Source organism: Polistes dominula, unplaced genomic scaffold, assembly GCF_049000335.1.
Source record: "Polistes dominula isolate Pdom_NZ unplaced genomic scaffold, Pdom_raw_medaka contig_75, whole genome shotgun sequence".
In the NCBI taxonomy this organism is placed as follows: Eukaryota; Metazoa; Arthropoda; class Insecta; order Hymenoptera; family Vespidae; genus Polistes; species Polistes dominula.
Window position 1 is genome coordinate 2,770,286 of NW_028301003.1, and position 14,945 is coordinate 2,785,230.

The 14,945-nt window shown below is 30.2% G+C and overlaps 2 protein-coding genes across 5 annotated transcripts in view; both read left to right on the forward strand.

Annotated features, from left to right (window-relative positions):
* The first annotated feature begins 318 nt into the window (after positions 1 to 318).
* Positions 319 to 10,133, forward strand: Atg2 (Autophagy-related 2). Of its 2 annotated transcripts, none has more exons than XM_015327137.2 (20): positions 319 to 805; positions 1,211 to 1,415; positions 1,874 to 2,183; positions 2,263 to 2,576; positions 2,662 to 2,841; positions 2,919 to 3,146; positions 3,211 to 3,683; positions 3,765 to 4,067; positions 4,136 to 4,250; positions 4,323 to 4,423; positions 4,484 to 4,978; positions 5,065 to 5,340; positions 5,424 to 5,949; positions 6,015 to 6,202; positions 6,284 to 6,783; positions 6,878 to 7,352; positions 7,430 to 8,194; positions 8,264 to 8,538; positions 8,609 to 8,910; positions 9,022 to 10,133. In XM_015327137.2, exons 2-20 carry the CDS (start codon positions 1,254 to 1,256, stop codon positions 9,259 to 9,261), a joined length of 6,228 nt encoding a protein of 2,075 aa, XP_015182623.1. In that variant the 5' UTR covers positions 319 to 805; positions 1,211 to 1,253; the 3' UTR covers positions 9,262 to 10,133. The 2 variants fall into 2 exon arrangements, with proteins under 2 accessions (XP_015182623.1, XP_015182624.1); XM_015327138.2 differs by having other exon boundaries at positions 319 to 481.
* Positions 10,134 to 14,621: 4,488 nt separating this feature from the next.
* The window catches only part of LOC107069643 (dynein regulatory complex subunit 7), a 120,816-nt gene continuing 120,492 nt past the window's right edge, over positions 14,622 to 14,945 (forward strand). The window contains exon 1 of one of the 3 annotated variants that reach the window (XM_015327124.2): positions 14,622 to 14,739. In XM_015327124.2, coding sequence (XP_015182610.2) covers positions 14,686 to 14,739 — 54 coding nt within the window. In that variant the 5' untranslated portion in view covers positions 14,622 to 14,685. Of the gene's footprint in view, positions 14,740 to 14,792; positions 14,926 to 14,945 lie in introns of those variants that run through there. The other 2 variants (XM_089173968.1, XM_089173967.1) reach the window with 2 other exon arrangements.

Genomic DNA, 14,945 nt, shown 5'->3' on the forward strand with positions numbered 1-14,945 from the left:
TATAAATTTTAATAAGTTGGTAGCAATTAACTGACAAAATTCATACTACAAAGTGCATAATATCCATAAGTATTATGCACACGCGTGCATCTTTTACATAAATATATGCACAATTATTTGATTAATATAAAAGAATAAAAAAATTTGTAGGTTAGGTCAAAGATAAAAAAAAGAAAAAAAAATGAAAGAATATTATATTTTTATAAGAGTTGGTAGTGATTAAATAGCAAACTATTACTAATGAATAAAATGTAAAAGAAAGAGTGAAAAAATGGAGAGAGAGAGAGAGAGAGAGCGAGAGAGATGAGTGTAACGGATAGAAAGGGAAGGGGTAGAGGAATAGAAGAAGAGGGGAAGGGGAATGGTTTGGGGAGGAAGGGATGTATAATACAGTCGACACAGGGGCATGCTGTAAAGTCAGCTGATTTCAATCGATAGAAGAAGTGTGTAATGTTTTGGGCTGCCATTGAGTGGATAATGTGTACGTGAATTCTTATGAACAAATATATATATACATATATATATATATATATATACACATATTATATATAACCCACATGCGTGACATGCTATATAAATGTGTATGTGCGTGTGTGTATTAAACTTGTGAAAGAAGAAGAAAAACAGTGGGCCGAAGTTGTGTAGTTTTAAAGGAAAACAAAAAAGAAAGAAAAGAAAAGAGAAACACAAATACAAACTGTTGTCTATTCGATCTCTTTTGCGTGTATAATTTAACACGATCGATTATGTCGTCAATCAATTTAATTAATTACAACACGTGTCGAGGATGTGAATTATTTTTGGGGTTAATTTCTTTGTCATATAATAATATGCCAGCTGATGAATTATAATAATAATAATAATAAGAAGAATCATAATAATAATAATAATAAAGAAGAGGAAAAATTTTTTCGCACGCAACTCACACGCACGCACGTGCGCACGCGCGCGCACGTTTATTATACACTAACAAATTTATTATTTAATTTTTTTTCTCAATCTAACCTCCTTCCCTCTGCCATCCGCTCACAGTGTGTTTTTATTTAAAATAATATCAAAACATACACACACACACACACACATGATTTTATTGAAGTAAAACTTTTTCTTCTTTCTCTCTCTTTCTTTCTTTTTCTTTCTTTCTTTCTATCTATTTCTCTATCTCACTCTTTCTTTCTTTCTTTCTTTCCCTCTCTCTCTCTGGTTATAGGAAATTTTATTAGATAATTAACAAATAAACAAATTTATGAACAATGTCTTGGTTTTGGTCGGAGAATATAAAGAAAAGCATATGCAGATATTTACTGCAAAGATATCTCGGACATTTTTTTGAAGAAAAGTTGACATTAGATCAACTTACTGTGGACCTTTACAATGGAACTGGTAGAGTTACCAATGTTACCCTTGATGTTCAGGTAAATCAAATTTTGTTTTTTTTGTCTTTCTTTGTTCTTTCATTTTCTTTATCAATTAATTTTTTTCATTTTATTTCACTATTTTTCATCCAGGTGTAATTTATTTTTATCAATTCAAAAAATATCACATTCTTCTTTTTATTTTTCTTCTTCTTTGTTTCCATTTTCTTATCAGGTATATTTTTGTCTTTCATATTTTAATTTCATCATAAAACAACTTGTAAAAATAATTTTATTCTTTTCATTTGATTTTCATTTTCAATTTTCATTTTACAGATACAAAATTATATTACACATTTATCAATGAAATACATGTAGAATTAATTTGTACATTTATATCATTTGAATTTTTATTAAGGATAAAATTTATGATGTAAATATACGAGATAAAGTTTATTTACATTTACTGTATTGTTACACACTTAAAAGCATATTTACTCATTGATTTTATTTTCTAGGCACTTAACGAATTGGTCGAACAACAAAATCTTCCATTGGAATTTGTGGATGGATTCATTTCGGAAATGTCCATTAGCATACCATGGTCTTCATTGTTAAGTGAAGCGAGTTATGTAGAAGTAAATGGTCTCAGATTGACTGTACAACCAAGACAAAGAACTGAAAATGGAACTTCCATGTTTGAATCTATGTGGAGTTCGATGACGTCCAGTATGCAACTTGCACAAGAATGTTTGCAACAAGATGCCAATGCTGGAAATACGCAACCATTGGAAGGTGTAGAATTGTTTGCACAAACAATTGATTCTGGTAAAGATTTTTTAAATAACGATTCAAGTCAAATGAAATCAATTTCATATTGTTATTTATGAATGTATTTGTTCTTCAGTTTTGTGTAGAACAAAAGTCAGATTTGTAGATACAGTTATAAGATTGGAACATGTACCATTGGATTCAACGATGGGTGTAGCCCTAGAAATGTGTATACAGTATCTCGAATACACTGATGAAGCTGGGTCGGATCCTAATCATAGTTCCATTGATCAAAAACAGTCTGGAAAAGGCTACGTTGTGTCAGCCTTCTCAACCAAACGATTTTACTTGGAAGGTGTAACTCTTCATACCGATGAATTCCCATCTCGATCAAGAACCTTTTCCAGAAGCATCATGACCACCAGTAGATGTTCTACACCTGACTCAAAAGTACTTTTATTATTTTCATTGATTTATATTCTTTTGTTTTTGTTCACTTCTATACAAATTCATTCATTTCTTTTCTTTTTGGTAGATTTCTGATGGACAATTTTTTTCCGCACAAATATCACCAACTCAAAGTATGCAAAATTATCCTGACAAAAGTTTAATTAATAATTTAAGCGAATCCCATCCAATATTGTTTGCCAAATTTACTGGTCGTCAAGAATTCAGATTAAAAATGAAACAAGTTGAAAGTGTATCTGGACCAAAGGTAAATAAATAATCTTATTTGAATTTGTTTATTGTTATATATATATATATATTAATTATAAATTTGTATTATTTTAGGTAGAATTGGAAATAACGTTAGGATCTTTCACTTCTTATTTGAGTCCACGACAAGTACACGTAATTTTTGAATTAGCACATGGCCTTGCATCCCCAGATTTGGAAGACGTAAGCAACGTTGCACCAAGGACATGTTCAGAAAAACCAATGGCTGGTAGTGATTTTAATAGAGTTGAACGTGAACTGATACATCAAATACATCCAATACAACAAGGCATTAAATCAATGGTAATTGAATATTAATTTTATTATAAATCATAGATTATATTTATTGATTATATTTTTATTAAAGGATCTGAGACTTACTCAAGGATGGTCAACAGCATCTTTAGAAGAATCAGACGACGAAGAAGAATTTTTACCAATGCGTTTGCCTAGTTCCTCACCTATGAATGATTCAATGTTAAGCAATAATTTAAGCATGGATGATAGTATAATAGCAAGTAGTATTAGTTCAAGAAGTTCTAATATTAATTTACCAAAACACAATAAACACAGGCATAGTTTGGATTCTGATTCATCAGCTGAAACAACTCAGTTTCATGTCAGAGTATCATCCATTGCTATTGTTTTATTACACGAAGATATGTTGACAACGAACGTAGAAGGCCTCGGTTTGACTAGCAGTAGTATTAAACAAATGAAAAATTCGGCTGAAGAATTTTTCAAACATTTAGGAATATTTGTACCAAGTGGTTATGGAAATAAAGATTTTGACAAAGCTTCTAAATTACTTTTGGATGCTTGTCGTCTCAGCCATATTAGGTACAAACATTATTAATTCATTTATTCTTATTATTAATTATATAAGAATTTATCTAAAGATACTTTCATTTATTTTGATAGATTACTCGCAGCACCATTGGTCATCGAAGGAAATGAAAAAACTACTGCGCAATATTCTGCAATATCAGGGAATTTAACGTTAGCCAGTTTAGAAATTGTTGAATGTTTAGTTAATTCAAGTACTTGTAGTTCGAATGGAACATTAAATACGGAATTCGTCGAATTGTTAGGATTTCAAAAAGAAGCTTGTAACAATTATGGTTTCTCAGATAAAACTGATTTTAGAATGAGATTTCAATATAGAGAGAAAGCCGTTCGACGTGCTACATCGATCAAATATGCACACCCACGCACAGAGATCACGTAAGTTAATATTTAAATAAAATAATTCATATAACAATATTATCAAATTAATTAAAATATTTATTTAGTATTCAACTTGAGCCTTGTAAGACTGAAATAGATATCACAATAGTGGATAGAATATCTGCTTTATTAAACCCACAACCAATTTGTACCTGTAATCCAACGATTAATAGAGATACCGTAAGTTTTGTCAAATTTAAATAAATTAATAATAAATATTTCATAAAATTAATAAATTGTTATATTTTGTAGAACCAACAAGCATTATTTTATCAAGCAGTAGAAAGTCCAGTACTACCAGATTCAAAAATAGATATAAATGTGTCTTCATCGTCTTGTACAATTAAATTAAGGTAAAATTATACTAATTTAAGGTACAAAAATATTCTAATTCATAATTTTCTATTGTATAGATTTCCTATACCTGATTTGAGACCTTTACACGATATGCATAGAGCACCATGGTGGAAAAGATCTGTAAGACCAGATTACATGATACTCAAACTTACAGATGCACAAATCCATTCTACTATGGAAAGTCGGGCTGCCTATTCATCTAGGCATGAACTTCAATTTAGAAATTTCTTATTGTCATATTTAGAAACGGAAACAGATGAACCAATAGAGATAGCAAAAGCAGCATCTGATGAAAAGAATGATGGGTCGTATCAACACATAAATGAAGGTTTTGGTTGGGCAAGAATAGTTGTTACGATCTATCCAATTCATTCAGGTGGACAATTGGAGGATAGTTCAGAAGGAGAAGCAGATTCGAGTTTAGATGATAATTTTGAAAATGCACCTAGACATCAACCATCACCATTTAGTTCTAAAAAAGTTATACACGAATCGGACACACCTCATTCCAAACCACACGCTCAAGGTGACAAAGGAAGTCCTGAACAAAAGTTAGTATTTATATTATAATTTATTATTATTGAAATAAATCAATAATAATATAAATATAAATAATAGAACATTCTTCTATCGACAGAGAAGGTGAAGAATTGATTATTCCTGGTACTCGACAAGAAATGACTGAATTTATCGAAGAAGCAGCACGTTCTAGAATTCAAATTGAAATTAATTTGCCTATTGTTTCTGTACAAATACCATCCAAACGTTTATACGAATTATTGTACAACAGATTTAATACGGATATGTTTCTATGGGAACCTTCAGCCCCACGTCCAAAATATAATTCACATATCGAAAGTCATATCGGTCTTGATTTAGCTTCTACGTTGTTACAAGAATCAGCATATCCTAGGTAAATATATTTCAATATACTTTATTTAATAAGAATGCATGATAAATACTTTTATATCGTATATCTGTAAATATATATTATAGATTCAGCATGTGTAAAAGCGGTATACAATATGACTCTGATTCCGATTCAGACGAGGACAATATATTTCATTCTACTGCGGATAGAAGTTACAAACAACAACCTAATAATATTTCTAAGAATGGTCAAAGTAAATTTTCTTTGACACTGAATATTAATCAAGGTCTTTTGACAATGTATACACCTGTACGAGATTCCACACGCAATGTTATACCTGGTCAACAAGGAGAATTGATACTTCGAGTAGAAGATGCTACGATATTTTCTGTAACATCTTACAAAGGAAATATTAATATGGGATACATTTGTGCAATGATTAGAAATGCTTCTTTAAATCATTGTGGTTTGACTACCACACCTTCACAAACTCCACCACTTAGATCTATAAATAGTGTTATTCCTAGACACTGTCAAAGGACAATTTACAAATGTGAATTGGGTGCAAATGTAACAACTAATTCTTGTAACAAAGATATGATAACTGTGGCTGTTCGTATACAATCTGCACATCAAACTCAGCGCATAAAGGTTAATTTAATTTAATATTTTACTTTATTTTAATTTATAATATTTATTTGAAATATTTTTCATAGACTTTCAGAGTAGCAGTTGGTATAAGGAATGCTACATTGAGGCATAAAATGTGTTCAACAACTACATCATGGTTTACACAATTTACCGATTGTTTAGACGTTGCTGATCATCCAGTTGCTGGATATTCACCTCCAGGAATTCTTACTGAGTTACATTTACATCTTTGGGATTGTACCATTGATTACAGGTCTTTAATTCATTACAAATATATATTTGTGTATAAAAAAATCAACAATGATAATAATTAATAATAATTTTCTTTTTACAGACCATTATATTTACCATTGAAATCTGTTGTGACCCTTGGTAATTTTAGCGTGTCGAGTAATATTGCAGCTCAAACGAGTACTTCAACATTACGATTTATAGCTGAAGATATTGGATTATTTATATCAAATAAATTAGGAAAGGATGTTGATTTGAAAAGAGATTACGTGTGTGTAATGGATTTGGGTCTTTTCGAATTGTCATTGAGATTAAATGACAAAATGTGTGGTGGTGCACCTAGAGTTGATTTAAGAGCTAGCAACAATGTTTTACATGTACGCACCTGTTCAGATTCTGGACGTGCATTGACACAATTATTAACATATTTTGCCAATGACGGTGATTTAACGTATAATACAGAAAATACAGAAAATATAAGTGTATCTAATCAAAGGGATGAGGAAAGTTTACTCGGTGATGAGAAAATAAATACTTTGAGTAAAAGTCAAGAGGAAAGGGTTAACAGTTTAATGGAAGAAGCAATGGAAGAAACGGTTAAAGGTAAATTGTTTTTGATTTTTTTTTTTCAATATTTGTTATCTTATTCTTAGTTTTGTTTCTTCTATTCATTTTAAATATAATTATTGTCTTAAAGGTACAACGATAAGTACAGATAATGAACAATTACTGGTAAAGGAAACACAAGTAGAAGTATTTTTCTTTCCCGACGAACCACGTCCCGAGTCACATAATAATATTCCTGAAATATGTTCTAATTCGAAAGATCGTATTCCAACAATGTGTATAAGTGAAATGGAAGATGTGGATGAAGAATTTTGTATCTTAGGTGAAGAGGCAGGTGCTGGGATTTTGCCGAGAGACGGGGTACCAGAAATACGTTGGCTATCCGAAGAATCATTAAGGATCGTAGATAATCATTTTTCTATTCCACATGGTAAAACTGATTTGTTGAAAGCACCCAAACATTATCCTGCAGCTGTATTAAGATATACGCTTTGTGAAATGACATTGATATGGCATATGTATGGTGGAAAAGATTTTGATCAATCGGATGTAACATCAAAGAAACACGTTACCATTAATGACAATACTTTACGTACTCAAGGAAGGTAATAAATCAATAATTGTACATTCAATTTCATCTAATCATTAATAATACATTTGTTTATTTCTTTTTTATCTTCAGAAGTCGTTCTGCTGCTAGCGTAGGTTACGCAACGATTAATCAAAACGAAGTACGTTTTGGTAGCGTACCAAATTCACCACGTTTAAGAACCAGAGAATCAATCAATTGGAAAACATCCGGTGGTCCTAATCGTCAACACGACGTATTAATGGAATTACAATTAAACAAAGTTCGTTTCAGACACGAAGTATTTCCAGAGAATACTAAGGAAGCTTCAAGACAAGTTTTATTAGTCCATGAGATTGAAATTAGGGATAGATTGGCCTCTTCTCATATCAATAAGTTCTTATATCAGTATAGTAGTGCGGCTGTACCTAAAAAATCTCATGCCAATATGTTTACAATGAAGGCAGCTCATTTAAGACCAGATCCTAAACTTCCTACTCAAGAATGTTGTCTCAAGCTCAGTTTACTGCCACTCCGCCTAAATATTGATCAAGATAGTTTATTATTCTTGATTGAATTTTTTAACGAATTGGGAGGTGGATCCAATCAAAATTTGGATAATTCAACGACATGTAATAATTCTAAATCTTCTTCTGTATCGAAACAAGGAACACCTACACATCATCCACCTGTTATGAGCATAAATGATTCTACTACGATGCCTAATGTTCAAATTTCAACGAATACGTCGCAAAGTAATACGATAGATCAAAATTTGCTTATATTATTGGAAGATGAATTGACGATTAAAGAAAAAAACAAAACTAAACCAAAGACAACTCATGAAGTTCGCGATGATTGTCAACCGATATATTTTAGGTAATATATATATTTTTTTTTTAATCAATTAAATGTTTATCGTATTAATTTGATTTTGTAATATTTAAGGACGGTGATATTTTCACCGGAAGTTCTCGTAAGATTGGATTATCATGGTAAACGTGTAGATTTGACTCACGGACCCTTAGCTGGACTATTATTGGGTCTTGCTCAATTGAGTTGTTCAGAATTAAGACTGAAACGATTGGCACATCGACATGGACTTTTGGGTTTTGATAAACTCGTAACATTTTTGTTATCCGAGTGGTCACAGGATATTAAAAAAAATCAACTACCCAGTTTACTTGGCGGAGTTGGTCCTATGCACTCGTTGGTACAACTGTGTACGTGTAATCTGTTAATTTGAAAACAAAATTAATCATAATATCTTAACTTAAAAATATTTCTCAACAGTTCAAGGTATTCGTGATCTATTTTGGTTACCAATAGAACAATATCAAAAAGATGGAAGAATTGTTCGAGGTTTGCAACGTGGTGCGAATAGTTTTACGACTTCTACAGCAATGGCGGCGTTGGAATTAACGTCAAGGCTGGTACATGCTTTACAGAGTACAGCTGAAACGGCATATGATATGGTCAGTCCTGGACCAAGTGTAAGACAAATATCGAAAGGACAAAAGGGACGTAGAAAAAAATATAATCAACCGCAGGATATTCGTGAAGGCATGGCCAATGCTTATATGCTTGTTAAAGAAGTATGCAAATTTGAATTTGATTTTTTACACGTTTGTGTACTACATTGTATGATACATTTAATACATTTAATTAAATTCTTATTCAATTGATTGATGTTTATAAATGTACAGGGACTTGGTGAAACGGCCAATCAATTGGTACGCGTTGCAAGTGAGGAACATGAACAAAAAGGTGTATCAGGAGCTGTAGGAGGTGTACTTAGACAAATACCACCGACAGTAGTAAAACCAATAATTCTTGCCACCGAAGCAACCAGTAATGTATTGGGTGGTATGCGTTCACAATTAGTTCCAGATGCTAGAAGAGAGGCAGCTCAAAAATGGCGGCAAGATATTCACGATGACAATTAACAATTTGTTTCTTCTCCTCTTCTCTCAATTTTTAATATAAATCGCTAATGAAAAACTCCTTTGTTACGCTATATAACAAATCTTACTCAAAACAACAACTAAAAAAATAGAATAAAATAAACAAATAAGCAAAAGAAAAGAAATAAGAAAACATTTCATCAACGTACTTGACTTATGTTAATAGATATCGATCCATGACGCTGAATTTAAAAAAAAAAAAAAAAAAAACAGAAAAAGAAATTGCAAGACTTTCATATTCGTGTATGTATGTACATGTGTGTATCTTTGGTGAGCGTTTGTTTGTTTGTCTGCTGCTGCTGCTGCTGCTGCTGTTGGAACGGATATTATGAATATCACATAAATGTGTCTCATTTTTAGCAAAGCATACCATTCAAATTATATTTACTTACAAATAAGAATAATTTATAATCTATCTCAACAAATGAGAGATTATTTTAAACGAAAACAAAATATATATATATATATGTTTGTATTACAAAATTACATACGGAAAGTTATCATGCTAAATTGTTAATACGCGTAAAATAGATGCAATATTCGCTGAAAAGATAGATGATATATAAAGGGTGTCTCATAATTAACTGTACAAGCAAACAATGAATAATTCTACGTGAAAAACTTAATTGAAAATGTTAAATCAAATGTAATTCTGAAAATTATAAAACAATGTTTGATAAACATAAAAGAAATGATGCCATGAGATATACCAATAATGTTTATAAATGTATTAAAAAATATAAAATTAAGAGTTGCGTGAAATTGAATCAGGTGTACTCAAGATATTTTCAAATTTATTTTTATCAAACAAATTGTATATTCTAAATTTTCAATAGAGTTTTATAAATGTACAATTAACACCTGTTTACTTGTATCATCGGTTATTGAACATCCCGTATACATATATATGTATATGTATACGTATGTGTATTATATATATGTATATATATTTCAGTTTCACGCTAATTTTCTTGTACTTTATTATATTAACGTAATTTCTTATAATAATATGTATAATAAATTATGATATATATATATATCAAACATACGCGAATATACGTGAATAGTTGTTGCACTCAACTGCTTTTAAGTGCGTATTTTTGTTCTAATATTGTGTATGTTTTATACGAATCTGTATCTAAACATTTTTATTAATAAAATGATCTATACTATTCACGGTTTCATTTCGTATAATAGTAAGATCTTATTTATGTAATTAAATAATTTTAATAAGATTTGGAAAAAATTGTTCTACGAATATTTGAATTCAAATTTATCTTTGTGCATACGATTTATATCAGTCAGTAATATGTATAAACAATTTATTAATATATTTATACATATATTATTATTCTTATAGAAATTTTATTAAATTCATAAAGATTGTAAATATTTAAATAATTGAAAGATTTAACAAAAATATAAGTAAAAGAAATATTTTTAAATATGTTTTTTTATCGACAGATGGTAACAAGATCGATACTTACCATCGGATGATAAAAGATTAAAATATTGAATAGTGCTTACTTCAAACGTATGGAGGGTAGAGGTAAGGAATATCATCTGTGTATATGAAAAGTGTCCGTCAAAATGCATTCAATTAGGGTGGCGCCACAGTAGCTTCAGGGTAAATTTTAAAGAAAGCGCCAAATATTATTAGAGTAGGATTGAGAAATAAACAAGGAACACAAATTTCACAACACAAATTTTACCCATAATTGTTTTGTTATTCACATACTTTTTCATAAAATTAAATGATAAAAAATCAATAAACGTACTATTCACAGTTAACGAAATAAAATCACTCTAGCTACACGTTTTCTCATAATAATTCTTTATGATTATATTTACTACATTGTTTTGTACTACGCAAGTAGTTGAAATTTTCAACAATTAACTACTTTAGTCGCCAATAATATTAAATCTTTTAACTCGGCATACTTCAATTCGCTTACAATTGTTACATTCATACCATGCCTTTTGTCTACACCAGCGCCATTCTGGAAATTTTTTGAACTATTATTTATAACATACGCTGAACACTTTTTCAAATTTTCTTCCTGTATGAGATGATACTCCTTACCTGTACCCTCCATACTCAAACGGGATAGATTAAAATATTAAAATTAATTTCAAATAGTTTGACAATTTTAATTGTGTTATTGGATACGATTTGTTTACATAAATTTAAATATATATTTTCTTTTCTGATGATAATAAAAATTTGTTTATCATAAACGACTGAAGTAACATATTACATGTGTGACATTAATTTCATATTTCTGATTTTAAATCGAGAAAGATTTCAAAGAATTATAAGACAAATTAATTTTATGAATAACTTGATTAAGAATTAGTGTTGAGTCAAAAGAAATACTTTTTTGGCATGTGAAAATAAATTACGTAAATTTACAGGTGAGAATAAAGAAAATATTACAGTAATATTATTATTATAATAATAATAATTATTATTATTATTAAATGAAATATGTAATATATTGAAATTGTTGAAATATTTGAAATTGTTTTATTATCCTATGTTGATAAATACGTCGATTTTCTCACATTTGTATCGTCATTTTTACGGTTATTTATAGCATCATCTTTACGGTCATCCATAGCACCATTTTTACGGTCATCCGTACCGCCATTTATAAAATGTATTTCAATAGGCATCTTAATCATTCCATAATTATTTTTTGTAATTAATATTGAAAGCACAATTTTACAGTTATTTAAAGATTCATTTGTTTAAAAGTTTTCATTGTTAATATTTCTCTGTTATATGATTATCAATTTCAACAATTTCATAAGTATTATTATTTATGAATATTTAAAAATGTAAATTTAACCTTCTTATAATTAGAAATTGTTGTATAATTATAATATACATCTAGGGAAATTTATTTAGGGTGAGAGGTGTGTGGTGAACATACACCCAGTTTAATCCTACTAATAAGATTTATTTAAAACAGGTATTAGAAAAAGTACAATATTAGTTTCACAATCTTACGGTTACCACTTAGATGAGCGACTGTATTCTTACAACTGATAACGACTTATAATACAACTGCGATTGTTGTTACTGTGACTACTGCTCTACTTCTACGACTGAGACTGCTCCTCTCTTATTTCTTTTCACGTCTTTCATATTAGAAATAACCTACACCCCTTTTGAAAGCGAAGAAGCTTACAAATCTTATTGACCAATAACATAAGGATCCACCCCATAGTCCACCGACAGGTACAGCCCATGATTTTCGGTAGTGGGAACTATACATACAGAAACTTAATCTAGCACATCGAAAAGTTGCCCTTTTTAAAGTATCGCATATGTTTACACAGGTATCTGAAATTCTTCAAAGGGTCCTGACCCTGCACACATGGTTTTTTATTGCACCAATATATCCTGATAATCCTTAAGGGTTCATTTATGGTTTTATGATCTTTTCTTTTAGTCTGAATAGAGTTTTCCTTTTTAATAAAATAAGATATACAGAAAGGACAGAATACTAATGTTTTTGTCTACCTCTGCTACACTTAAAACTTTCCTACATACATATATATTATAGTCACTATAATAATATAAATTACTGTATAATTATAATATATATATATATATATATATATATATATATATATTATAGTTACTATAATAATATAAATTACCTAACGTAATAATATATAGTTACAACTATAATATAAATTACTGTATAATTATAATATACATATACAGGGTGGGGCAATATCTCTGTCCAGTTAGAATATTGTTGTTGTTTATAACAATATGAAAAATTTTATATATGCAACTTACACGACATGATGAGGGGCATTTTTTGGCTTGAACGTTTTTAGCATGGGTGGAAGCATAGAGGAGATCTTAAGGTTATCTGCATTTTTTAAAATGAATATTATATTTTTTTTTAATGGGATGTGATGGCAAATATTGAGACTAATTCAACGAGCTATTATTCAAGGCCATGCGAGATCAAATGTGGTAGAAAATAAACTTTCTTACATTACAGAAGATGTTCGAAGTGGTGATCGTTAACACCAATGCAAAGCTGTAATCTTTGTATTGCTGCATCGCGTACATGTCTTATCATTTCTAAACTTATGCTATTACATGTTGCAACTATTTTTTCTTTCATGTTTTCTGGTGTAGTGGGTCCTTCTTGGTAAACCGTATTTTTCAATGCTCCCCACAGAAAAAAATCTAGTGGGGTTAAATCGGAAGAGCAAGCTGGCCAAGAAACTACTCCTCCACGTCCTATCTATTTATTTGGGTAAAGTTAATTCAGTTCATCTCTTACACTCCGCGCATAATGTGCTGGACATCCGTCGTGCTGTAACAACATCATTTGGCCAATGTTTAGTGGTACATTTTCTAATAAAGTCCCCAATTGATAGTAGCAACATTTAATAGCATAAGTTTAGAAATGATAAGACATGTACGCGATGCAGCAATACGAAGATAACAATTTTGCATTGGCTTTAACGGTCACCACTTCGAACATCTTCTGTAATGTAAGAAACTTTATTTTCTACCATATTTGATCTCGCATGACCTTGAATAATAGCTCGTTGAATTCGTCTCAACATTTGCCATCATATCCCATTAAAAAAAATATAATATTCATTTAAAAAAAATGCAGGTGACCTTGAAATCTCTTCTATGCCTCCACCCACGCAAAAAATGTTCAAGCCAAAAATGCCCCTCATTATGCCGTGTAAGTTGCGCTTATAACATTTTTCATATTGTTAAAAACAACGACAATATTCTAATTGGACAGAGATATTGCCCCACACTATATATATATATATATATATAGATGTTTAAAAAGAATGTTTTGACAAGTTTGAAAAAGGAGCTCTTCAAAATTTAAAAAGGTGTGTAGGAGTAAAAGAAGAATCCCTAAAAGAGCAATCAACACCATCTGTTACCATCTGTATTGTGCTTTGAAAAGCTGTATTTCATTTATCAAAGATTCCTGAAAGTCCCTTTCTTCTTTATCCCATGTTCTTTTTACATGATTATTATTATTCTTGCTTTTACAACCATAAATACAAGCTCGGCACACGCCAGTCCGAAATTGATGTGTGTTGCGTAGAACTCTGTTGTCTTGGGTTATCTTTTAGAGAAAATAAGTCCACAACACAACCCTTAGCCACTTGTCATATTACCAATCCCAATTTACTAGGTTGATTTTGTTTTGAAGTTTTACATATGTGATCTGTTTTCTCATTGGTGAGTTGAATTTGAATTATTTCTGTTGACATTTTCATTTACTTAGTTCAATTAGGTCAATTTTCAAAACAAACATTTCTTCTTCTACTTCTTCTTCTTCTTCTTCTCATTCGTATCGTTCTTGACAGAACGGTTGTAGTCTTCATGAAAGTTTAGTGATGTGTGCTGATATTGCTCGTCTCACGATTTGTCGCCATCTTTCTTTATTGGTGGTATGTATACTAATTATATAACAAAAATATTAACTAATTAAATTGGGCTTAGTGGTTCTTGATAATTGATAATAATTATTTGTTTTCTCTTTTCTTTCTTTTTTCTAAGGAAAGTTTATAAATATTTGGATTTTATTGATACTTATTTGTCGACAATTGTATCATTATTCTTCTGTTGACAGTCAGGTATACTAAGATTTGTTGGA

Coding starts and splice junctions, on each gene's coding strand:
- Atg2 (XM_015327137.2), top strand. CDS start 1,254: ATGTCTTGGTTTTGGTCGGAGAATATAAAGAAAAGCATATGCAGATAT. Junction 1,416..1,873: donor ATGTTACCCTTGATGTTCAG/GTAAATCAAATT, acceptor TTTATTTTCTAG/GCACTTAACGAATTGGTCGA. Junction 5,341..5,423: donor CAAGAATCAGCATATCCTAG/GTAAATATATTT, acceptor TATATATTATAG/ATTCAGCATGTGTAAAAGCG.